Consider the following 27,311-nt stretch of genomic DNA (forward strand, 5'->3'; position numbering starts at 1 on the left):
GGAATCCCAAAATCTCTGTAGATGTTCATTGAAATGAAAAATAAACAACCTAAATTTAAAAAAAAAGAAAATCTAATATTGACATTTTGGTGAAAATTAGTGATATTTATCTTGTTATTTCTACTCATGATTAAGATGACTAATGTGCGAAAATGTGGTTATAATTTTGTTCAATTTTAGTCTATACTTATTATAATTTAAGTTTTCTATTTCAGAAGTAAGTCTCAAATTGCTAAATACCTTAAAATGTGTTTAAAAAATTATTTTCAAAATAATTATACATTACTTTAAATTGATAATTTCCCTCTTCATCTTACTTTTTTCTCAAAAAAGAAAATCTGGACCTCCATTTGTAGGTGGTAGAAAAGAAGGACTATGTAAGTATCTGAATTTGGGTATGTTGACACCAAAAGCTTAGGAAAAACAACAAGAAGAAGTAAGGAATATTAGAACAACTTCCTTGGATCAAAATTCTCAGTGTTCTTTAAAATTCTATTGTTATTAGTTAAAGTAAAGACAGAGAGAAGGTAAAGAAGGTGAAATGGAAACTAAAAAGCCATTACATAAACTTTATTTATAGATGAAAGATTCTGGCTTTGATAGTTAATATAAAATTACTAGGTTGATTGTTTTGAGAGTAATGTTAGTTGATAGACTTATCAGATCATGCAGATCCTCACAGATCGTCCCAATTCCATTTATCCCCCATATCCTTTCTTTCTACTGGAATCAATGATAAACTGGCCAGTTTTGCTCCTTCATGCTTTTGTATTCATTTACTCTTTCTGAACTTCCTTGCACCATTTTATTTGTTGGACTTTTCTAATCATGGCTTCTTTGTGGTAGAAGAGAACTTCATAATAGCTAATAATTACATATAGATTACTTTGTGCTAGGCATTTTTATAATCATTGCACATGCTCAAAAATTTTAGCATTCAAAACTCAGCGAGGTAGATTCTATTATTTTAGAAATGTGAACACTAAAACACTGAATTTAAGTGATTTCCTCAAGGTCAATAGCTAGTAAGTTAATATGCCAAATAAAACACTATCATATAATAGGATCTTATAAATGTTTAAGATGTCAATGAGTATAAAATTTATCAAATATATACACTTGTCTATTATAACAGTTTTGCAAAAAATGTTTAATACAGCATTAAGATTAAAAATTACTTTCAAAAGTCTTCTAAACCATGATTTCTAAAGTAATTTAAAATAGAAACTTTCTCAAGTGTGTGTGAAATATATTGCTAATACAGAATTTCATTTACTTAAATATGTGTAATATAATTTCTATTAATTTCTAACAAAATTAAAGTATTGCTCCTAAAAAAATTGAAAGTTCTCATTGTAAATGCTAAGAAGAATTTTATAGTGCCACTAATTTTGTTAAGTCCAGAGTAATGTTATATAAGTAGTATAATCAAAACGCTATAAAAAACACTATTAATCTTCTCACATTTTTTTGTTATTATTCCCCATGAAAATGATACAATATCAACCTGAATTTTCAAAGCAAACGTCTTGATTCTTTGTTTTGTAAATTCACAAAGTTTTTAATGAAAATAAGATATGAATCCTTTTTTATGAAATTTATAAATTTATTTTTTTAACTCAATAATACTCAATAAAATATAAATTAGAAAAAATGCTTACAAATGTTAACAAAGTTTACCAAGATCATTTCAAAATAATTTCCATTTTATAGATCTATACTGATAAAAACAAAACTATTCTAAATTTTTATATAGTTTTATAATCACTATATCTTAATTTTAAACAACCTTTATAATGTAATTCAGTATTTACTCCATAGTAACTTAAAAACAGCGCTTGCAAAGTCAGGACATTATTTAATCTGAACTTTCTTTGGATAGTTCAGAAAGATCAAACTAAGTAGTTTCTAAATAATAGTGTTCTATTCTCTGCTTCACACATATAATGTATTAACTAAACAGACAATTTAAAATGAAATAATTCTGTATCTAAAATCTATAGTAATCTTTAAAAATACAAAACCAAACCACATTGATAATATGACCTGAAACTTATCTACAAACAAAAAGTGATAAACCCAGTATTCTAGATATGCCCTTTTCTGGGGATGTGTGAGCAGAGAAGAAACATTGTAGGGGAGGTCTGAAGAAGAGCAACTTTTCCTGACACAGTAGGTGAATAATTCTGATCAGGTTGCACCAGAGGCTGCCTAGTGTAACATTACTATCCAAACAATCAACCTGGTAATTGGGTATTGATTATCAAGGCCAGAGTCCTTCATGGCCTTGCATGTTTAAAATGGACATGAAATGTGACACATGAAACGACTGGAGGGCTTGCAATGTTGTGACAACTGCTAGTAACATACCGAAAATTCTTCTTGAAACTTTAGGTTGTTGTTTGTGCAAAGCTCTTCGACATGTTGCAGGAAGGATTTCTTGCTTATTGGCCTCCAAGTAAAGAAAGGTATAAAACGGAATCATGTTAGAGTGGGTTCTTTCACTTTAGCGTGCACACCAGCTGTGCCATTAGCAAGATAAAGAACAGTCCATAGCGTGACAGCCATATATGGCATTCTCCTTTAAAGTCTCTATGCTGTATTTATAAAGTTAACTTCTCTCTTTTAAGTTCACTTTCTTTGTGTTCATGGTTCAAAACGTCTTCCCATTTTTAAGTGACATGAAATGAGTGATTTAACATTGTCAAGTAAATGTAAGGGCATAAAGTTATCACTGAATCCTAAAGCATATAATACCTCTTTGTCACACAGAAAACATTTTATACATTACAAGGTTTTAGAAGATATAAAACATTGCAGTGACCTCATTCTCATAATGACATGGTTTTTAAACCCCAAGGAGTTTAGATATCCCCATATTACTTCCCAAGCTAAAATACAGACATGCAGGCTTCACCCCAGAGAGAGAGAAAGCATTTCTCCGGTTACCATGCAATTGGTCATGCTTTTATGATTTATATCCAGCTTGGAGGCTTTTTAACAAACATAGAAAAAGGAACCACACATTAAGATCCACCAAGTCAGTGAGTCTAAAGCCAGTGTTAAAAAAGAAGAAAAAGTATTTAATAAACTTACTTGATGGATTTTCTATAACTAAGTAACCTGCAACAGAGATTGTGTTAAATGCACTGAGTTAGAAGGTACAGCCCATTCTGAGAGAGTTCTATCTTGAAAGCAGAAAAAACATAATAAGTCAGTAATGTAAAATGTTCTATGCCTTTAACAACAATATGTTTATTACTCTAAATTTTATTTCATTATGTTACAATCCAATTATTTGGGTCCAATATGGCCAAATAATAATGAAGCTCTTCTTTCAAGTTACATTTTTATATTGTTAGGCATTTGGGGAACCGCATTAACAGCAGATCATTTTTTATATGGTACATATAGTGTTTTAAAGCATTTAATGTGGATTTGAATATACATATTTAACCATACAGAGTAATAGACCAAGGATGAAAGCTTTTGGAAAAAATGCCATCATACTGTCTAAGCTTTGTTTCATGAATGACTAAAAGTCAAAGAGCTTTCATTACTTCCAACATATCTTTTGTAGTAGTTCACTGTTTATGTTATTTATACTCTGGAAAAACAAATAATTTAACAGCTTAAATAGATGGTACAACACACGCAAAGATAGGCACATTTTAATAACATATGTTGGTCATGCACAATCAAATAAACACTGCAATAAAACTCCACAAAAACCACCAAGTGTAATAAAATGAAGAACATAACTTTATCAAAGTTTCATGTTTTTAATATTATTTGGACTGATTTCACTGTTTCCCTCAAGTAAACAGTATTTTTAAGATTATGTTTATTTTGATATGACAGCTGAAAGACAGAAAATACTTGGATTGGAAAATATCACAAAAAAGGTCTCAAATGTATGTATTAAATTTAAAAAATGAGAAATGAAGAGCTATATTTAATAAAAATAAAGGAATTGGGGGAAAGTATGCTAGGGAACCTTAAGCAAGCAGAATAAGGCTGTGATAGCTTTCCACTGTGTAATCTGGCTTAGCATTCCATAATTAAACATTATGGTGATATTATAGCAATTATTGAGCAAAAATTAAAAAGTTTTGGTAGAGAAAAAGTGTTGGTAGGGCTTCCAAAAATACACTTGATCAATGCTCAGAAGGGGACAGAGAATTCTTGATGTGTGTGCACAGATATGGAGACAGCTGAATGGGCTATTGAGTTAGTGCAGTGCTTAATTTGGGAACAGAAAAATATAGAATATATAAAATTTAGAGGCCTTGAAAGTACTTCAGAATCAACAGTAGGTACAATGAAGCAGGCAATTAGTCTCTATTGAAAAGAGTCATCAACAAAAATCAAGAAGGGGGGGGAAGACAATCATAAATGAAACCATCATGATCTACTAAATTCAAATCCCATCTTCCAACACTCCTGTATTACCATCTTCTTCAAGAATAGAAAAAGAAAAGTCTTCTGTTGGACTGAGTTTAAGGTCAAGATGACCAAGTTTCTTGAATTAGAAAGATCAATTTCTCTATTATCATATGCAAATGGAAATTATTGCACTACATGACAATCACTTCTGTAACAAAAGGGAACATAATTCAATCTGTTATTGATAAAATTAAAATGCACTTTATAAGTTGTAGCCTTATGGTCCATCTATTTAAAAGGAGCTGACTGGAACCCTGTAGCAGAGAGACACTCTATTTTTCCAGAAAATAGAGAATTATTTGGCATTGAATTGGCACAATAGTTTTATTATGCTATCTGGAATATAAAATTGGTGCTAGATTCTCACCTAACCAGCCAACAAGTACTTAATACTTTATATTAGTAAATTAGATACAAATTTGTTATCTTAGAGAGAAATAGATACTAGTTTAATTTTTTAAGGATGAGGTGCTATTTTGTTTTGTATTACTTTCCCTAAATTGACCACTTCACATAGTCTGTTACTTAAGTTAATATTAAAATAATGTAACAAACAAGGTTTCTAATCATCTAATTGTATGCACTTATAGAAGCTGGGTTATGTGAAGAAGGTGGCATTACAATAGGAGAAAGAATCATCAACAATCTTGTTATATGGATGACACATTGCCTCCTGAAAGAGTGGACTTGAAGTATTGACTGAAGATCAAAGACTACAGTCTTCAGTATACATTCATTACATAGCAACATCAGGAGACAAAATTTCTCACTGCTGAACCAATAAGTAGCATCATGGTAAATGCAGAAAAGATTGAGTTTGTCAAGACTTTGTTTTACTTGGATTTGCATTAAATATCTGTAGAAAGAGCAATCAAGAAATCAAAAGACACACTGTGTTGATCAAATCAGCTCACAGGGACCTCTTTAAAGCGATAAAGAGCAAGGATCAGTTTAAAGATTAAGATGCATCTGCATAGCACCTATCAATAAATTTTTCTTGAATGAACAAAGGGGGAAAAAAAGATGTGTCTGAATCAAGCCATGTTATTGTTGTCATGTGTGTTCAAGTCAAAACCAATCCATGGCTGACCCTACAATGGGATTTCAAAAGCTACAAATCACATGAAGGATTTTTTCCACAGAGTAGCTGGTGAATTTTAACTGTTTGCCTTTGGGGTAATAGTACAACTCTTTAACTCTGGGTCACCAGGACTCCCCTGAATCAAGCCATGGTACTCTCAATTGTTTCATATACATGTAAAAGTTAGACAAAGAATAAGATAGACTGAAGAACTGGTGCTTTGAATTGAGGTGTTCTCAAAGGATATTGACTATACTACGGACTGCCAAAAGAACATATCTATCTTGGAAGAAGTTTAGGGGCCAAAAGAACATATATGTCTTAGAAGAAGTTTAACTGGGGTGTTCATTGGAGGCAGGGATGGTGAAATTTTTGTCTCATATACTGTATGCTCTCAGAAGGGCTAATTCTTGAGAAAAGGCATGATGTTTGAAAAAGGTAGAGAATCAGTGAAAGTGAGAAAGACCCTCAGTGGGGTGGACTGACATAGTGACGGCACAATGGGCTGAAGCACAGCGGACATTGTGAAAATGGAGCATGACTGTGCAAGGTTTCTGTCTGTTGTGCATGTGAGTGGGAACTTGCTCAAGAGCATCATCACCAACAATACAATTATTCAATCTGTGCAGCAACATGTTCATATCACAATTAGTAGGAATTTGAATCTGAAATGATTCAAACTGAGAGGGTACTTTAGCATCAATTACTTGACTATTTAAAATAAAGCATGGTAATTTCGTTGTTGTTGTTGTTGTTTTCTTATGTATATCACTACTTTGATCCTTAGCCTCATGCTTTATATATTTATCGTTTAGGAAATGGTTGTGTTCTATTTTTTCCCCTTTGGGGCTTTAAAGGGTTATTTGTAAATAGGGAAAAAATATATTAATTTGGACAGTTTATCTAAGGAGTAAAGGAAAAAAAGCAAAAAATAATTTGAAGAAAATTCTTGATTTAATCCTAGTAGTTATGAAATTCTTTAGAAAGGAAGTAGTTTGGTTAAATAGTAATACAAATAAAAATCAATGAAACTGGCTTACATAAAATTTATTTTATTTCAGAAGAGTGATTATTTTTATGTAGGTCAAGTTACTTAAGAAAATAAAAACAAATAATAAGCTTTATTAAGATTTCTTTCTTAGCTTTTAAAAATTAAGTAGAAAATAATTCTAGAGTGTTATGGTATTTTTTTGTTTTGGTTTTTAATTTTTTTTGTTATGATACTTCTATTCACTTAAAACAGTAAAGCGTTTTAAAGCCAAATCATTTGAGATTGTTAGTATATAAACTTATTTGAAAGTTGTCCAGACTTCAATAAGATAACGGGCTATTTTCCAATATAAAGGACTAAATACTTTTTATTACATCTAACTTAGCTATCTTGAACTCTATGTCCTCTTGTTGAAAAGAGTATTATTTCACATCTAAGCTCATTTTTTAAGTCTATCAAAAACTTAAGTTCCACTCAGATTACTCTTGATAGATCCAGAAAGAAACCATTTATTTATGTTGGCAGTGGTGATTGAAGACCATATTGTCACAGAGACTCAGCTTTCCCTCAAGGTCAATTAGTTGAAATCAATAGGGAATTAAAATATAGTCCAAATAGAAAACTATAGATGATAGCTGAGAAATGAGCAGTTTCAATGAGAGTTACCAGTGCCATTGGACAGTTTGAGAAATTTTTCTTTTTCTAAAACATTTATGTTAGGTTAAAAATAAAACAATAAATTTCAAATTTGTTACTGTGATATAAAAATATGTATTTGCAAACTATAAACTAATGTATTTACTGTCTAAAGATGAATTCTGTGAAGCATCTTTCTGCTGGACAAAATATCTAGTTAGTTTTATAAAACACTAAATATGAGTTTTTCATTTAAACATTTCATAAAATCACTTTAAAAATATTTTACATGTACTTCTACAGTGCTATTATCTTTCTTATCCAAAGTATCTACCCTAATGGTCTCTTAATTTTTTTGTTCTTGTCTCTTTCCCTCTTTGTCCTAGGCTTTGGAAACATCTACACTTCTGATTCTTCATCATTTTGTGACCAAATAACCATTATTTTGGTCACAGTCCTTAATATAAAGTCATGTTTTCCTGATAAATAGTTGGTACAGTACATTTGACTCTTAACTCTCATTTTGTAAGGGAAACATCTAAGTAAATAAGATAAGAATTTTTTTCATTTAACTTGAAAAATAATCAGTAAGGACTTTTCCAGTATGTCTTTCTTTCATATTTGTCAGGGAAAATTATGTTTAGAATTAATATGACCTATTTCAAAGGCAGTTCATGGAAGTAATGTTCCTTTTTTTTCATCACAGTACTTCCTATATCTTACACTGGATAGACACTCAATTGATATTTCTTTATTGATTTACTCCAAGAAGGTAAAATAGTATCTTAGATAGAGATTAAAAAAGTGACATTATTGTTGATGTCAAAGAGCTGGTGTAAGATTCTCGGAGGGGCAGAAGTTCAGGTTTGTGTCTTATTAAGCCTCTTTACTTGAGTACTTTTGAAAACAAGTTGACAGATGCTTTACTTTATTGACTAGTATTCTAAATTTAAAACAATGGAAAAACTATGCGCTACTTCAAGGGCAATAGAGTAGAACCAATAGATGGAGAAGAGGAAGACATTTCTGACAGCTTTGCGGAGAGGCGAACAAAGGTTCCCAGTGAGGACTTAATGAAGACGGGAAAGGTGAAACATTATCTATAAAGAAGTCCCCCCCCCAAAAAAAAAAAAAAAAAAAGAAGTCCCTTATAGCTTGAGTCTTCAGCTTGGGTTGCAGGTAAGCACAAAATTTTTCTGCTAAGAAACTGAAGACTTCAACTTCAGAAAATTCAAATTGGAAATAAGACCATGTCCATTTCCACTTTGATGTGATTTATGTAAAATTGTTCTATAAAAATTTTCTTAGCCCAAAGTAGCTCTTTCAAGCTAGTTTTGACTTTGCAGGACATTATTTATTAATTACGGGGGTGGAGGAAGGGGAAAGTTACTGAAGAAGTAGGGACCATGCAAGTTGTGTAAAAGGAAATGCATATTCCTTCAAGATAGAAATAATTTTATTTTTAAAATCTATTTTATGAGAAAGAAGACATTCAGCAGAGCTGTTCAAACAAGATTGTGTGTGACTCTGGGTTTCTGTGAGGTCAACTTTGAGAACTGGTTAGAAATGAACATTTCATATGTAACAAGAGCACTGAAATCTTTAGTTCAGCAATATCATTTGTATAAATGTATGAATCTAATTTAGCAGGTCTCTAATAAAATATTTGCATGAAATTCTTTTAATTCAGAATATAAGGAAACATAGTAAAAATGAATCCAAAGTCAAACAAGGTTCCTCATGGTTCACTGTGGCTGGATTAGAAGAAGGACTGAATTCCTCTGTTGTATTCATCTTGAAGACTATGTATTATCTCTTGCTGTTGGTAGGGACTATGGAGCCAACTACAACTCATAGCGAATGGGAGAACATGAGCCTATGAACACATCTGAAACTTGCCCTGTCCTGTGCCATCCTCAAAATCTCTGATAGGCTCAAATTCACTGTTATACTCACTGCATCAAGCCACCTTGTGAGAGTCATTCTCTCTTTCTCTGACCCTCCATCTTTCCCAGCATCTTGTCTTACTACTAGATGTGCATAACTAGAGGACCAGGAGTCTTGGTCTTTTCTATACTAAAGAAGACTGACTCCTATTCTGGGTGGGGATTTTGTAATCAAAGGCATGTCAGTAAGTAGCAAATGATAAAGAAATGAATTGGTACTGAAGGAAGACATCCAGGCTACCCAGAAAGACTGTCAGAAATAAGGCTTCAGGAATTTTCAAAATACCAATTGAGGTATCTCAACAAACAGATGCAGCCCTGTCAATACTCACTTGTCTCTGCCAAGAACTTTAGAAGACAGCTACCTAAGCAGTCAAGTGGGAGGGATTAATATTTGTGCCCATTAAAACAAAAAGATGGCCCAACCGAATAATGAAAAATTTCTCATACAATATAATTACTATTACATACAAATGAAATTTTGCTGAAAATAATTTTTAAATGGCTGGAGAAATAATGGCTAAAGAATTATTAAAAATTCAAAGTTGATTTCAGAAGAAGCCATGAGGGGTGAAGATGAAATTTCTGATGTCAGATATTTCTTGCTTAAAAGTAAAGCATACCAGAAATAAATTTACTTTTGTTTTCTTGAATATGCAAAGACATTTAAAAGTATAGGTCATCACCACAACAAGATAAAGGTAAATAATCCAATAAAAAAAAATGGGCACAGGATATGAACAGACACTTCACCAAAGAAGATATTCAGATGGCAAACAAACACATGAAGAAATGTTCAAAATCCCTAGCTCTAAGAGAGATGCAAATCAAAACAACTATGAGATATCATCTCACCCAAGTGAGAAGAGCAAAATTTAACAGAACAGCAACAAATGGTGGTGAGGTTGTGGAGAAACTGGAACCCTTATTCACTGTTGGTGAGAGTGTAATATGGTGCAACCACTGTGGAAGACAGTGTGGTGATTTCTCAAAAAGTTGCACATAGAGACACCATTTGACCCAGCAATTCCACTACTGGGAATATACTCCAGAGAGACCATAACAGCCATCCAAGCAGATATGTGCACACCCATATTTATCGCGGCTTTTTTCACAATAGCAAGGAGCTGGAAACAACCCACGTGTCCATCAACAAACGAATGGATAGAGAAGTTATGGTATATTCACATGATGGAATACTATGCTGCATTGAAAAACAAGGAACTCATGCAATATTATTCAAAATGGGTGACCCTGTAGGACATTATGCTGAGTGAAGTATCTCAGTCACAAAAGAACAAATACTACATGGTGCCAATGTTGTAAAACAGGACTGACCTCGGGGTTGAGGGAAGACTGAGAAAGATGGGTTCAATAATGTATACCACCTTGAAACAGATGAGGGAGAAAACTGTTTAAAGGGGCTATATGATTAGGTATTTATGTCATGACAGGAGTCTAGAGCGAAGCCTGCATAGTGGAGTGGACCTGGAGGAAGGGATTGTAAAACAATGAAAGAATTTTTCTTTTACTTTTCCAAGAGGGTAGTATACTAGGAGGGAGGGCTGGTAGGGGGGAAAAAAGAGAAAAAAAGACCAAAATTGTATAAAATTGCACTGCAATCCCAGAGGTGTGCGGTTTGAATCCACCAGATGCTTTTCTAGGTAAGGAAGAATAAATCTCCTCCTGTACCAGTCAGATCTGATTTGATGGTACGCACACAAAAAAATAGTAATTTTTTTAAAAAAATAAAAAAAACTCTATGCACATTTAAAACCTACCCCAACAGGGTAAAAAATAAAACCACGGACTGGGAAAAAATATTTGGTAATGGCATATCTGATAAGGGACTTATATCTAGAATTTATAGAATACTAGAGTACCACAAGATAAAGGTAAACAACCCAGTTGCAAAATGGGCACATGATATGAACAGACACTTCACCAAAGAACACATTCAGATGGCAAACAAACACATAAAGAAATGTACAAAATCCCTAGCTCTAAGAGAGATGCATTTGTATGATTTCAGCACAACTTCTTACCACTAGGCCACCAGAGCTTTCTCATAATGCCTTTTTAGAACCTTTTCCATGACTGACTGTAGGACTGCTTCCTGTGAAATATAGCCCTAATGATTATGGTCCAGCTCACTGTTGTTAAGTCAATTCTGACTCACGGTGACCCTCCATTGGGTTTCCAAAGCTGTAAGTATTAATAAAAAGCTGCAAATTCAATAAAAAGAAAACAAACCAAAACAGAAAAACACAATATATGAGAATGATTGTATGGAAGATAATGTCAATGAAGAAAATATGGGGAAAATTATTTTTTGATAAAAAGAAGCATAGCATAACAAATTATAGCTAACATTGAGGAAAAAAAATAGAAATTCAGAACACTTAACTATATTTATGTGGGATCTCTACATGGGCACAGGAGCATGAGAATGAGGGGGTATTACATGTTTTAAAATCATAAAAAGTGTGTGTCGGACTTTTATTGTTTCATTATACCTATTTAATATGTGTGTCAAATAATCCTAGAAGCTGGACTATAGGTAGAAGAATCTAGCATCGAGATTGCAGAAAGGCTGAACAGCCTCTGTTATGCAGATAACAAAAACTTTCTGCCAAAAAGAAAGAAATTGAAGCACTTTCTGAAGATGATCAAAGCCTATAGCCCTTAGTAGAGACAACATATTAAAAAAAAAAAACCCCAAAGACCAAAAAGTCCTCATAACTGAACCAGTATGTAACATGATAAATGGAGGAAATATTCAAATTGTTAAGAATTTCATTTTTCTTAGAGCTGCAGTAAACACCCATGGAGCAAGCAGACAAGAAATTAAAAGACATATTTCATTGTGCAATTCTGCTATCAAGGACATCTTCAAGGGACCAATGAACAAGGTTGCTACTTTGAGAACTAAGGCGAATCAAACCACAGTCTTGCCAATTGTTTCATATGTGTATGAAGTTGTACAATAAATAAGGAAGATCAAAGAAGAATGGATGCCTTTGTATTGATAAGTTCTTAAAGAATACAGGATATATTATGGAGTGCCAAAAAAAAAAAAAAAAAAAAAGAAAGAAACCCAAATAAATCTGTTTTAGAAGAAGGATAGTCAAAGTAATCCGAAGAAGTAGGGGCTATGAGACTTTGTCTCACATATTTTGCACATGCTTTGAGGAGATGCCTTGTCCCTGAGGGTCAAGGAAAGACAAGAAGATCTGCAATGAAACAGAATGATGCAGTGACTGCAACAATAAATTCAAGCTCAGCAGAGATTATGAAGTTAGCATAGGATCTGGCATATACCTTTGGAGGGTCACCATGAGCTGGAGACAAATCAAGGGCACCTAATAACAACATATACCAGACTCAGGAAAGGGCAAATGGCATCATTTCAACCCATACAAGTTACCAAATATAATTGCAGAAATCAGTTTGTATTAAGAGTAAACGCAGATTTCACCTACCAGATGGAGAACTCACTTCTTATATGATGGTAAAAACAGGACAAAGAATAGTTCAAGAATTCTGAGTGCATTTTACTTGTATTTCTACATTTATATTTGCATTTCTTATATTCAAGATTTACTTATTTATTTTTTTCAATTTTTTTGCAAAGAGTTTAAATTTGGGGTGAAGTTAAAATTGATGAACAAAATCCATTGCAGAATAAAGAACAATTAACCACTTATTTTATATGAAGGAGTCCTGGTGGTTTAGAGTAGGTTAATTTTCATATAAAATTTTACTACCAAAGTTAACACAACATTTGAATTTTGCCATTAAAGCTAACACAATGTAAGACCACAGCAATTTTTTAGGACATGCACATTATGAGCTAATGTGCATGTTGATAAGATCAACTTCACCATAGCAATAGCATGCAGTATTATAGAAAACAGATTGTAAGTACAAAGGAAATCTTATTCTTGGCTTTGGGGAAAAAAATAACACATTAAATTATCAGGTGCACAGTAATCATATTTTAAAATATATAGCACACCACCTTACAAGATTAAAATAACCACAGCAGAGCTCTGCATGACCACAGTGACTTACTGGATGACAAAAATCTCCTTGCGTCTAAAGAAAAATGAAGAGTATCTGGAAGCAAAGATTCGTTATTTCTTTAGTATACATACATACTGCATTACAGTTGATTGTTGATATTGTTCAAATTGTCCCTGTAAGAACATTTTAACTCTTAAACTTCATTCCTTTTGTAGAGCATCTCTTGTATCCTAAGTTCACATATTTTTACTATTTCTTGCAAAAAAGTTTATAGTTGGTGCAAAACTAACATCAATGAACAAAAGCCACCCAAGAATTAAGAAACACTAAAACATAAATGTTATATATAATTTCATTTATCAGTCTAAAGTTAGATAGTCTTCCTGATGCTGCAGAAAGAATTAAAAGAATATCTAGCTTTTGTAAATTTATAGACAAATACTAAAATGTACTAATTTCTTTTTTCCTATGTGACTAGAGAATACCTAAATCAGAAAGTACTGCCTACTATAGAAACATTCTTCACATAATAAATGCTTCTGAAGAAGGGTATTGTGGGTTCTAGCCTGTTTCAGATTGTTTTCACATTGTATGTGACAGAGTGATAAACACAAATACAGGTGTAGTTTTACACCTCTGATTAAAACAGATCTAGGCTTACATTTTTATTTTACTTGTCAATTATATGACCTTGGAAAGTTTGTTAACCTCTGTAAGCACCAGGGTATTAAAAGTAAACTCAGTTAAGCAATAAGAAAATAAGCAGTTTGGAAGGAAAAGGGGCATGCCTAAGTCTCAACTGAAATTCATGGTTGTAGAGTCCTTTCTGACTCTCTTCCTGTGTATGTACATATATTATAGAGGTAAGAAACTGGGCTGCAATATCAAAGGCATATGGTCCTAATCCACCAGTTACTCCTCAAGAGAAGAATGGGAAACTTACTGCCTCTGAAAACCCACTGGAGGGTCAGCTATGAGTTGATTCTGACTCAATGCCATACAGCAACGATGTATGGTTAGATAGGATAGAGTAGGACTGTCCCACAGAGCTTCGGATGTTATACTGTTTCTAAGAATAGAGTTGCATAGCCTTCTTCTATTGAGTAGCTGGTAGGTTTGAGCTACTAACCTTAGAGGCTTGATACTTAACCACTGTGCCACCAGGATGCTCTAAGATTCAATTTAAAAGAGCTGGTGTTGGATAAGAGTATGTAAAAATATTATCTAAATTGTTTCCTGAAGAAAACAACCAATCAACCAACAACAACAAAAAACAACAACCATGACATGGCTTTAAGTCACTAAAAAGAAAAAAAAGATTGAACTAACATAAACTTTTTTCCTTTAGTCTTAAAATCTCTCTGGGAGAGAATAATCTAAAAGCGATATATGATAGGGTATTATGGTTATCACAAGAGTCCAGAATTAAGGTTGCATAGTGGAGTGCACTTGGGGTAAGGGTGTAACGGGGGTATATTTCTTTTACTTTTCAAAGAGAGGAGCGAACTGGGGGCAAGGGGTGGGCAGTGAAAAAAGTGTAACAATAAATGAATGGAAATCCAAAATGTAAATCTGTAAATGTTCATTAAAATTAATAAAGTAAAATTAAAAAATCTATCACTGGGATTTTCCTTCATCAGGTTTGTTTACCCTGACAGGCTAGCTCTTCTAATGTCTCAAAGACAGATAAAGAACTTTAATGCTTCTCTGAAAGACAGTCTCTGTGAAAGAAGTAGACTATAGAACTATTAGTTAATTTCTTTTTATAGTCCTATTGCCTCTGATATTAGTGATTTTTCTCAATATGAAAAATATTGCATAGACACTTAATTGAAAACGTTAAAAATGCAGCCTGATCCAAGTCAAAGTCTTTTAAAATACGAGATATGCGTCTGAGAGTTGGACAGTGACTAAAGATGACAGAAGAGTCGATGCCTTTCAATTGTAGTACTAGAGAAAAGCACCAAATATCTGATGGACTGCCAAAAGAACAAAAAAAACATCTTCATATGTCAGTCAAACAATATGAGTGAACTCAGGATTCTCCTTGGAGGGAAGGATAGTGAAACTTCTCACATACTTTGGCCATATTGTTGAAGGAGTCAGTCCTTGAAGACAAACATCATACTCTGAAAAGTAGAGGGTCAGCAAAGGAAGGGAAGACTCTCAATGGGATGAACTGACATAGTGACAGAGTGACCATAAAAATGGACTCTGGTGTTGCAGAGATGGTGTAGATGGCACAGGACAGACCAGGTTTCATATTTTATGTTGCAGTGAGTTGTACTCGGCCCACCAGCACTTAACAACAACATTAATAATGATGAAATATTTTATTTCAAGCCACATGTTGTTTTTTTATTATTTTAATGAGCTTCAATAATAAATTCAGCATGGATAGTTAGTATATGCCATTGAAATTGCAGACCAGTATGTTAATAGTTATGAACAGCAGAATCTTTACCCAAAGGAAAGTTTAATTTTTATTAATAATTTGGAAACTAAGTATCCAGTGTTGTCATTACTATGGGTAGTGTATACTACCTTTCTTTGGGCAAAAGTAAATAAATAATATTTGAAAGACACATTCATATCCCTTTGAAAATAAAGCAATATATAAGTAAATAAACATGGAAGTAGAGAAATAAATAATGAGTTGTGGTGAAATAAGACAGTTCTTGAATTTCAACTACCCTGTCTATAAACAGTCTGTATAGGTCTTGCTAACTTTTCCATTATCTGAAACATCTCTGCAGCTGCCATTGAGGAATTGTAAAAAAATACTTAAAGCTTTTTAATAATAGCTATGTTAAGAAGTGGAGGAAGGGGCAAGCTGTGAAAACAGACAGAGCTTAAAGGATCTGATCTCACTGTGGTGTCTTTATAGGCAGGCCTGCCTAGAACGGCAATCTCTCTGATGAAGTAGCCTTTCTCCTCAACTGGTTTTCATGTTTGCCTGTTATTTTATTGTGTTATACCTCCCAGAGGGCTACTTAATACAGACCTTGTCTGTATATATGTATGGAGAGGAGAGGGTACAAAAAATATTCTTTTAAAAACAATGACAAAATTTTTATGGTCCCTTAGAAGTTATTTTGGCATGAACAGATAAAACAAAATTGTTCAATAGCTAAAATTATTTACACTGAGGTATTTTAAGTTTTATTCTTTAAAAAAAGGTAAAGATCCAGGATCCAGGGACTACAGAGGATATAAAAAATTGATAAAGGACTTTCGAAATTGACTTAGGAGGCGACTGACATTTGTTTAACTCAGGATGGGAGGAGGAAGAGAAGAACTCTTCTTTTTATTATGCTGAAAGGTCTTTCTAGGTTTCATGATAGAAGCTTTTATTTGTTATGGTAGTTGTAAGTACAATATAGTTTAACTTGATTTAGTAGGCTACTTTGAGAATTGTACTATTATGGATGAAAAACTATGTGGCATTTATGAATAGCAAATGTACATGAATAATATTCAGCCATCTAATGTATCTATGTTTGGAGAGCTATCCATTTGTCAATGGAAAACACCTGTATTAGAGTATGAATAGAACTTAACATCTAAATGTCAAAGAAACAGGTTGTTATAGTCAATAAACCAAAAGTAGTTGCAATTTAATGATTATATTAATTTCATTTTGTAGCAGAAAGTGGCATCCTCTTCCAATAAAAGTTTGCCTCCAGAAATTCTATGAACTTGGAGAAAAGATGAAAGTTTTGTGTTCAAGACTTTCATTCATAGGTCGCTATGGGTCGTCTAAAAACTCTACAGCACTTAACAAAAAGAACAGTATTAAGAAAGACACTACCTATCAGATGACATCTTCTTTTGTAACAAATATTATCTATTTTTAGATAATACTGGAAATAGAGTTGCAAAGATAATATAATACATTCAGTGAAGATAAATTTAGATAAATGACAATTACAAATTACAAAGCGTTATATATTTTAAAAAGTAATTTTTAAAAAAAGTTTGACAGAGCTATGCAAACAACTTTCAATTGCTGTCTTTTATTTGTAAATTTCATATCTGGATTATAAAAATATCAAATTTTTAAGACAACCTGATGTGTAATTTTTATTACACATTGGGTGAAGTATCTTAATAGTAAGATGTTTTTAAAGTATGGTAATATTTTAAATACTCTAATAATTTAAATGTAAGATATTTTTTTCTTTAAAATGAAGTACTCTACAATTACCAAAATATTTATAGCATACATTTAGTATGCATCTTTTTACTTTTACTATTAAAGGTAAGTATTTCTTGGTAATTAATTTTAAATACTAGACAATTTGAAAAATATGAAGATGTCAAAACACAATGTAGATTTTTTTTGTTTCATATTGAAATAAGAAAGAAGGACTTGAAAAAATATATAAATAATTAGCATCAAGTAGTAATAAATTCAATTAATTGAGCTTTTGCATAAATATGGAGACACCTATAACTTGTATAAATTATGTGGAATAAATATTAAGCCTAGGTTTGAAACTTTAGTGAGTAAAAATATCTATCACTAAGAAAATGCATTATTGAACATTATTGCATAAGGCCTACGCTGAACTCTAAATATTAGGAAGATTAAGTGATTCTCTGAACACCAGTGAGAAGTGTGTAGAAGACGGAGGTCACCCTTTGAAAGAAGATCTCTGTGACCTGTGTAAATAGGAGCCCCACAAACACTTCTAACAAGCATAGGTCAGAAGAGGGTCATGGCTTCTGGCTCCCTGGACCCCTGTTTGACCACAGGAGTGTGCTTACCGCGTTAATCTCTCGTCCTTCAGTTCCAGGTCTGCCACTGTGATGAACTGATCCAGCTTGAATTTAGTGTCAATAATTTCTGCATCGCGAGGAGAGTATGTACCACCTTCTTTCTGCTTCTGTCGAATCCTAAAACAAGTGCAGCAAATTCAACAGGACAATGTCATAGAAAGCAAAAGTATTCAATTTCTGTTTTCTTTCCTTCCTCCCTCCCTTTCCTCTCCTTTGTATTTTTTGTTCTTCTGTTTCTCCCTCCTTTCTCTCTCTTTTACCTAAAGGTTAAATAAAAAAATGTTTGTAGGATCTATATCTGCCTATGTTGCAAATTTATAGCTTCCCAATTTCTTTTTTCCTGATTTGAATCCATACAACATAATATATTCTATACTTATGATGTTGATATTAAAATTTTTATGAAATGAGTTGATTAAAGCCTTAGTAATAGATACATTTAAACTATAGAGCATATTGACTAATGCATTGAGCTTGTTTATCCCTCCCTACATAACAATCACATGCTGTTGTTGATTGCCAGTAAGTTGAGCACTACTCATAGTGACCCTATGAACGGCCTTTCTGTAACTATCATTGTTTTTCAAGGTTCATAGAATTTCTAGAGGCATGTTGTTTATTGTCAAAAGAGGGAAAGATGCCAAAACATCTACTGTTCAGATAGAGAAGGTTTGGAAAGTGCTTAATTCTGTTGGATATAGGTCTGCTATGAGCTGAAGTTGATTCAAGGGTTCCTAACAACAACCACATCAACACCCTGAAAAAGCCCTGGTGATACAGTGGGTAAGAACACATCTGATAACCAAGACATAATTGCTCGTTCACAGGAGAAAGCAATGGCAGTTGGCTCCCATGAAAATTGAGGCTTTGGGAGTCCTGTTGATCTCTCTGTGCTACATAGCCAATAGACATTGAAGTTGACTTGGTGACAAAAGGGTTTTTATGATTTTTTTAAATTAACACCAACACTGAAAAGTAATTTACTATTATTTTCCTGTACGTGAAACATTTCAACACATAGAAAAACATTGAGAATGTTTTAGAAGTTGTTTTTACCTTTTCACACCCTCCCTTTCCCCTTCCACTTTTGAATGTTTATATGCATCTTGCTCACTTATTATGTTTTTTGAATAATGGTCTTATGGGGAAAAATCACTAGAATAGGAAAGATTAGTTGGGAATAGTGAGGTGAAGGAATAGGAAGGTTTCAACAAGAACTTGAAAAGATGGGGTGATAAAACACATAGATTACTAGGGATTAATTATTAAAATTAAAATTTATATGAATTATTATATAAAACACAATGTACATAAATGAAAAGTTCAGATCTTTCAGTCATGGAGTTGCTTTGAGTCCTAATTTACTAGATGGTACCTAACAACATCTTAGTGACATTAGACAGAATTCTGATGACTTAAGGAAACATATGCAGTGACTCACATTAAAAAAAAGTGTTGGGAAATTAAAGAGAAATTTCTTAAGGAGATCTTGTGGTTTAGTGGTAAGGAATTTCTCTGTCAACCCAAAGGCATGCAATTAGAATTCACCAGTTGCTCCATGGGAGAAAGACGTGCAACCTCCTCCCATTACATTTACTCTCTCTGAAAACCTACTGGAGGGTCAACTATGGGTTGGTTCTCACTCGAAGTATACAACAGCAACAACTCTTAGTATAGTCACAAGGAGTATTGAGTTATTAAGTTTTTTTCCATATTAATGGATGTATTAGATGGGCTGTCCTTCAATGCACCACTGGTATAAATGGGAAGTTTAAAAAAAAAATCTCTCCATACAGTGGTGATGTAAATGTATTCCCTGTAGTAGCACCTCACCCATTTGCTTATCACTCAGGCTATCTAATCACTAGCATATGGTTATTGAGCATATACTACTTATCAAAAATATTAATATATGAATGATTGCATGCAAAGTAAATTTAAATCTTGAGTCACAATATTTAAAAGATGCTATGGGCAATATATTGACTGACCCAGAAAGCATCAAACGAAGATAGAAGGAATATACAGAATCACTGTACCAAAAAGAACTGATTGACACTGAGAAATTTCAGTAAGCACCATATGAGCAGGAGCCGAAAGTAATGAAGGAGGAAGTGGAAGCTGAATTGAAGGTGTGGCAATAAATAAGGCCCGAGGAATCAATAGGACGCCAAATGACTTCTTTCCATTAACAGATGCAGACTTAGATGTGCTCAGCATCCTATGCCAGGAAATTTGGATAACAGCTGTCTGCCCAACAGATTGGAAGAGGTCCCTAAATGTTCCCACTTTTAAGAAAAGTGATCCAACAGAATGGAAACTGTCAGGCAATATCATTACTATAAAATGCAAGCAAAATACTGCTGAAGATCCAAACGTGGCCAGAATAATACATAGATAATGAATTTCCAGAAGTTCAAGCAGAATTTAGAAGAGGCCATGGCACTAGAGATATCATTGCTGATGTCAGATGGATCCTGGCTGGAAGTAAATAATACCAGAAGAATGTTTATTTGAGCTTTATTGACTATCAAAAGACATTTGACTGTGTGGATCATAACAAGTTGTGGCTGACATTGAGAAGAATGGGAGTTCCAAAGCACTTAACTGTGCTCATGCAAAACCTATACCTAGGCCAGGAGGGTACTGTGCAAACAGAGCAAAGGAACACGGCATCATTTAAAATTAAGAAGATAGTGGGTCAAGGTTGTATTCTTTCTCTATACCAATCTGTATGCTGATCAAATTATTCAAGAAGCTAGGCTCTGAAGAAGAATGTGGCATCAGGATTGGAGGGAGACTCGTCAGTAAACTCTGTTATGCAGATTACACAACTTTGCCTATTGAACGTGAGGAGAACTTGCAGCACTTGCTGCAGAAGATGAAGGCGTCCAGCCTTTGGTATGGATTGCATCACAATGTCAAGAAAACAAGATTCTTATCACTGGACCAGTAGGCAACATTATGATGGATGGAGAGGAGAGTGAAACTCTCAACAACTTTATCTGCTTGGATCCACAATTAACACCCTAGCACCAGCACTCAGAAAATAAGGAGATACATTGCACTGCAGGTAGGGACCTCTCAAATTATGGAGAAGTAGTGATGTCAGTTTAAGGACTGAGGTGCATCTCATTTAGGCCATACTCCTTCTGATCACTTGCTATAAATCCGAGAGCTGGACAATGAATAGGGATTACAGAAGAAGAATAGATGCCTTTGAGTCATAGTGTTGGAGAAGAGCACTGAACATTCCACAGGCTGTAAAAAAGAATAAATATGTCTTGGAAAGGAAGTAATCTGAGTGCTATTTGGAGGCAAGAATGGTGAGGCTTTGCCTCACATATGTACATAACCAGATATGTTGCCAGGATGGACTATTGCTTGCAGAGGAACGTAATACTTGGAAGGGGAATGGGTCGGTGAGGGAGAGGATCTGCCTATCTAGATAGATTTACACAGTGACTGCTGAATTAGGCTCTAGTCTGTCAGGAAGTATGAAGATGGCACAGGATAGAACAGGGCTCTGATTTATTGTTCATAGGGTCATTATGAGCTATACTTGGCTCAATAGTACCTAAGAACAACAATTACAGGCAAACCAATAACATTATATTTAAAAAGTTGTCTTTTATTAGAAAAAAATAGATATTTTTCTAATAATATGATGAAATGCATGATATCTCTATCTACAATCAGGAAATTCAGGTTCATAAGTAAGATTCATATGCCTAGCAAGTAGAAGAACTAAAAGTTAGCAAAATGTATTTAAATTTTAATACTTTGCCTGTTTATTTGTGAACAAATAATTATAGCCTGGTGGCAAGAAACCGTACCACAACCCCAAAGGCACGAAGTTCAAGGCAACCAGCTGCTCCAAGGGAGAAGGGTGGGCAATCTCCTCCTGTGAAACTGTCTTTGAAAAGCCACAGGAAGATCAGCTATGGGTCACTTACGACTCTACATAACAACAACAATATTTATTGCAAATTAGGTATTTTTTTTTGTTTTTCAACAGCATCTGCATTTATTTTTTTAAAAGTTGTATTTGAAACCAGAAGGGCTTAGAATTTGTATTGAAGTAAGCAGCGTCTGTCTATTGATTGGTTGATTGGTAGCTAATGATTCAAAACTCAAAGTCGACTTGTGCTGACCCACTAGTGGATATGTGGGGCAGTAAACCACAAGGAGAAGAGATTGTCAATCTTTCTCCTGCTGAGCTACTGTTGGGTTTGATGTTGTTAGGTGCCATAAAGTCAAGTACAACCCATAGTGACCCTGTGAGCAACGGATCTGAACCCTGTCCTATCCTGTGCCATCTTGACACTTCTTGGCACATTAGAGCTCTTTGTGTCAGTCACAGTGTCAATCCACCTGGTGGAGGGTCTTCTTTTCTTCCACAACCCTCTACTCTTTCAAGTATCATGTCCCTCTCCAAGGAATGGCCCCTCCTACCAACACGCCCGAAGTGTGAGAGGCAAAGCCTCATCATCCTTGCTTTCAAAGCACACTCTGGCTGCACTCTTTCCAAGCAATATTTGTCTATTCTTTTGGCCATCCATGGGGTGTTTAATGCTCTTCTCCAACACCACAGCTCAAAGATATTAAGTATTCTTCTGTCATCAATATTCATGGTCCAGCTCTCAGATTGCAAGTGATAGGAAAAAGCAAGACCTGAATGAGATGCACCTTAGTCCTGAAACTGATATCAATACTCCCCAATAGTTTGGAGAGGTCCCTAACTGTAGATTTTCCCAGGGCAATGCATATTCTTATTTCCTGACTGCTCATACCAAAGGTTTTACTTGTGGTTCTAAGTAAGATGATATTATTGACAGTTTGAATCACTATCTTGATGTTGCCTATCTGTCCAGTGGCAAGAATCTTTGTTTTCTTGATATTGAGATGAAATCTATATTGAAGGCTGTATTCTTTAATCCATTGCAACAAGTGCCTCAAGTCCTCCTCACTTTCAATAAGCAAGGTTGTGTCAACTGCATAACTCAGGTTATTGATGAGTCTCCTCCAATTCTAATACCACATTCTTCTTTATAAGGTCTTTTCTCAAATTTGCTCAGCATACAGATTGAATAAGTATGGAGAAAGAATACAACCCTAACATACTCCTTTCTTCATTTTAAACCATGTAATCTTCTCCTGCTGTTTGCACAAAAGCCTTCTAGTTTAGGTATAGGCTTCTAGTGAGCAAAATTAAGTGGTCTGGGACTCCCATTGTTCTCAATGTTAGCCATAACTTGTTATGATCCAAATAATCACATTCTTTTTTTTTTTTTTTACTTCCAGCCAAGTTTCATCTGACATCAACAATGGTATCCTTGGTGCCAAAAGTCTTCTAAATTTTGCGTGAATTTCTAGCAGTTTCCTATCTAGATACCGTTCAAGCTGTTTTTGAATGATCTTCAGTAATATTTTGCTTTCATGTCATATTAATGCTATTGTTCTATAGTCTCCACATTCTGTTGTATCACCTTTCTGGGGAATTGCAACAAATATATACCTCTTCCGATTCATTGGTCAGACTTCTGTCCTCCTAATTTCCACATAATGTCCTTGAGAGACCATGTTTTATCTTTTCTCTCATTCTAAATATCTAATTCTAAATTGCTATGTAAGTTAAAGCCATGATATAAGTGTAAAAATAATCACAAAAAGATAAAAATATTTAATTTATGACTAATGAGTCAATAGTCAATTATAATAGCCAATATAAATTATATAGGTAATTACAACTCTTAGTATTCATTGTTGTTATGTTGTTGCCACTAGGCTACCAAACTTCCCTTTGTGGTTATTATTTAGTGTCATCAAGTAGATTCTGACTCATCCGAATGCTGTATACACCAGAGCAAAATGCTTGGCCCTACATCATCCTCCAAATTATTTCTATTTGAGACTCGGTAGAGTACTCTGTCAATCCATCTCATTTGAGAACCTTCCTCTTTTCATTTTAATTTGTTGTTTTTGTCAGTTGCTGTCAAGTTGGATTTGACTGATAATGACTCTATGAATTGGAACCTTGTCCTCTCCTGTGCCAACTTCACCATCACTGACCCACTTAAGCCTGTTGCTGCAGTCACCATGCCAGTCAACCTGGTTGAGGGTCTTCCTCTCCTTTGCCATCTTTCCACATTTCCAAGCATGATGTCTTTCTCCAAGGAACAGCCTCTCCTAGCAAAAGATTCAAAATATGTGTGATAAAGGAAGATTTACCATCTTTGCCTCCAAGGAACACTCTGGCTGCACCTTCTCCAAAACATACCTGTTCTTTTGGCAGTCCATAGGATGGATAGTCATCAAGTGCCTCTCCTCCAACACCACAACTCAAAGGCATGATCTTTTCTTATGTCATCCTTACTCATTGTCCAGCACTCAGATGCATTCCAAGTGACTCAAAAGACTCGATCAAATGCACCTCAATCCTCAAATTAAAATTGATGCTTCTCAGTAATTTTGAGAGATCTCTTACTGTACACTATCCCAGTGCAATACATCTTCTGGTCTCCTGACTGCTGGTATCAAATGTATTGATTGCGGATCCAAGTAAGATAAAGCTGTTCATGGTTTCATTACTTTACTAAATTGTTTTATTAAATTAAAATTACTTTTAAAATTTACTTAATAAAAAATCATGCCCTCCAGGGGCTTGTATCTCCTCCATAAATCATATACGTCTCCTGGGGCTGATACCTCCAATTAATATATCCAAAGTATTTAAAATTAAATTTCACCATTCTTGACTATAGGAACATTCTGGCTGTACTTCATCTAAAAGAGTATTGTTCATTCTTCTGACAGCACATCCTTTATACTCTGCCAATATTATAGTTCAAATACATCAATTCTTTGGTCTTCCTGATTAATTTTCTAACCTTCACATAAGACGCACTTGAAAATACCATGGTTGAATCAGTGTACCTCAGGCCTAACAGATAACTCTGCTTTTTAACATTTTCAAGAGCTCTTTTGAGGCAAATTTGCCCGATACAGTGTGTTTGATTGTATAACACTGATTGTGGATCCAATCAAAATGAAATCTTTGGCAATTCTAGTATTGTATCTGTTTATCATGACATTGGTTGAATTGTGAATACATTTTTTGTAATCCATAGCAAAGTCTTTGATTTGTAACAGTAACTACTATCAGATTTCTTCACTTTTTAAAATTTCTTCACTTTTAGCAACCACAATGGTGCTATCACAAAATATCAATAGTTTGTCCATCACAAAGTATTAATGAGTGTTCCTCCAATCCTAATGCCATGTTAATAATCTAGCTTCTCAAATTATTTGTTTAGTATATAAATTAGCATACAAATTTATTTATTTCAACAAACAGATGCTGCCCTAGATGTGCTCACTAAGTTGTGCCAGGAAATCTGGAGGACAGCCAGCTGGCCAACTGACTGGAAAAGATCAATATTTGTTCCCATTCCAAAGAAAGGTGACCCAACAGAGTTATCGAACAATATAATTGATATCACATGCAAGCAAGATTCTGCTGAAAATTATCCAAAAACGTTTGGAACAATATGTACAATACGTCAACAGAGAACTGCCAGATGTGCAGGCTGGATTTAGAAGAGGTCGTGGTACTAGGGATAGTATAGCTAATGTAAGATGGATCTTGGCAGAAAGCAGAGAATACCAGAAGAATGTCTATCTGTGCTTCATTGACTATGCAAAGGCTTTTGACTGTGTGGATCACAACAATCTATGGCTGACTCTGAGAAGAATGGGAACATTTGATTGTGCTAATGCGGAACCTATATTTGGACCAAGAGGCAGTCGTCAGAACAAAGCAGGGAGACACTGGATGGTTCAAAATCAAGAAAGGGGTCCATCAGGGATGTTTTTTGTTCCCATACCTTTTCAATCTGTATGCAGAACAGATCATCTGATACACTGGGAGGAATGTAACATCAGGATTTGTGGAAGAATCGTCAACAACCTGCATTATACAGATGACACAACCCTGCTCGCTTAAACTGAGGAGGACCTGAAGCACTTGCTGCAGAAGGTCAAGGACTGCAGTCTTCAATATGGATTGAAGCTCAATATCAAGAAAACAAAGATTCTCACCACTGGGCTAATTGGCAGCATCAGTATGGATGGTGAAGAGATTGAAATAACAGTTTTAGTTTACTTGGTTCCACAGGCAACACTCTTGGTAACAGCAGCCAGGAAATCAGAAGATGAAGTGCATTGGGAAAGCCAGTTGTGAGGGACCTCTCAAGAGTACTGAAGTGCAATGATGTCAGGCTGGAGACTAAGGTGTGCCTGATCCAGGTTATAGTCTTTGTAATTATGTGTTATGCATTGGAGAGTTGGACAGTGAATAGGGATGATAGAAAGATAATTGATGCCTTTGAGTTGTGGTGCTGGAGAAGAGTGTTGAATATACCATGGACTGCCAGGAGAGCAAACAGGTTTGTCCTGGAGAGGGTTAAGCCTGAATGTTCCCTGGAGTCAAGGATTCCAAAGCTTTGTCTGACATCCTTTGGGCATGTTGCAAGGAGGGACTGGTCCTTGGAGAGGGCATCATGTTTGGGAGAGTGGAGGGACGGTGATGGAGAGGAAGACCCTAGATGAGACGGATCGATTCTGTGAGTGGAAGTGTGAATGAATGTGTTTGAGACAGCGAGGTTGGCACAGGATAGAATGGTGTTTAGGGCTCTTGTACATAGGGTCGCTATGAGTCGCAAATGACTCGATGGTACATAACAACAACAACATATAAATTTAATAATTATTTTTAAAGGTGTTCTGACGTGTACTTTCCCACTTATAAAACAAGCAATATTCCCTAGTTTTATTTTGATAACGACCTCTTGGCTTTTGTATAGGTTGCTTAAGAGTACAGTTAAGTGGACGAGAACTCAATTTTTATTGTTGTTTGTGCTTTCAAGTCAGAAACTATTAATAGCTGGCCATCAAGGAGGAGATTGTCCATCCTTCTCCTACAAGATAACTGGTAGAGTCAAAATTTGTACTTCTGGAACTGTGGCACAGTTTCTTACACTAGGCCACCAGACCTCCTTAGTGGTTTTCATAATTTATTGTGATTCACACAGTCAAAATAATTTCATAGTAAAAAAAAATCACAGGTAAATATATTTATGGCATTCTCTGCTTTCATCCAAGATCCATTTGACACCAACAACAATATCTCTCATTCCATATCCACTTCTGAATCCATGAATTTCTTGCATTCCCCTGTCCCTGTACACCTGACACTGCTTTTCAATTACTTTTAGCATATTATTACTTGCATGAAATAATAATATTTTTTGATAATTTTCATCATCTTTCTTGAAAAAGGCTTGTCTTGGGGAGATCTAGTGGCCGAGGAGCAAGAAGCTGCACTGCAATACCAGAGGTATGC

The 27,311-nt window shown here is 34.5% G+C and overlaps 1 protein-coding gene across 1 annotated transcript in view; it reads right to left on the reverse strand.

Moving 5' to 3' along the window:
- The window catches only part of PTPRQ (protein tyrosine phosphatase, receptor type, Q), a 415,982-nt gene that overhangs the window by 42,731 nt on the left and 345,940 nt on the right, over window positions 1-27,311 (reverse strand). Inside the window, exons 35-37 of the mRNA XM_006882544.1 lie at window positions 17,897-18,025; window positions 3,097-3,123; window positions 2,371-2,452 (exon numbers count right to left, since the gene is read on the reverse strand). Of these exons, the coding sequence (XP_006882606.1) occupies window positions 2,371-2,452; window positions 3,097-3,123; window positions 17,897-18,025 (238 nt within the window). The remainder of the gene's footprint in view (window positions 1-2,370; window positions 2,453-3,096; window positions 3,124-17,896; window positions 18,026-27,311) is intronic.

Source organism: Elephantulus edwardii, unplaced genomic scaffold, assembly GCF_000299155.1.
Source record: "Elephantulus edwardii isolate Elephantulus edwardi_28Jun2011 unplaced genomic scaffold, EleEdw1.0 scaffold00021, whole genome shotgun sequence".
Taxonomy (NCBI): domain Eukaryota; kingdom Metazoa; phylum Chordata; class Mammalia; order Macroscelidea; family Macroscelididae; genus Elephantulus; species Elephantulus edwardii.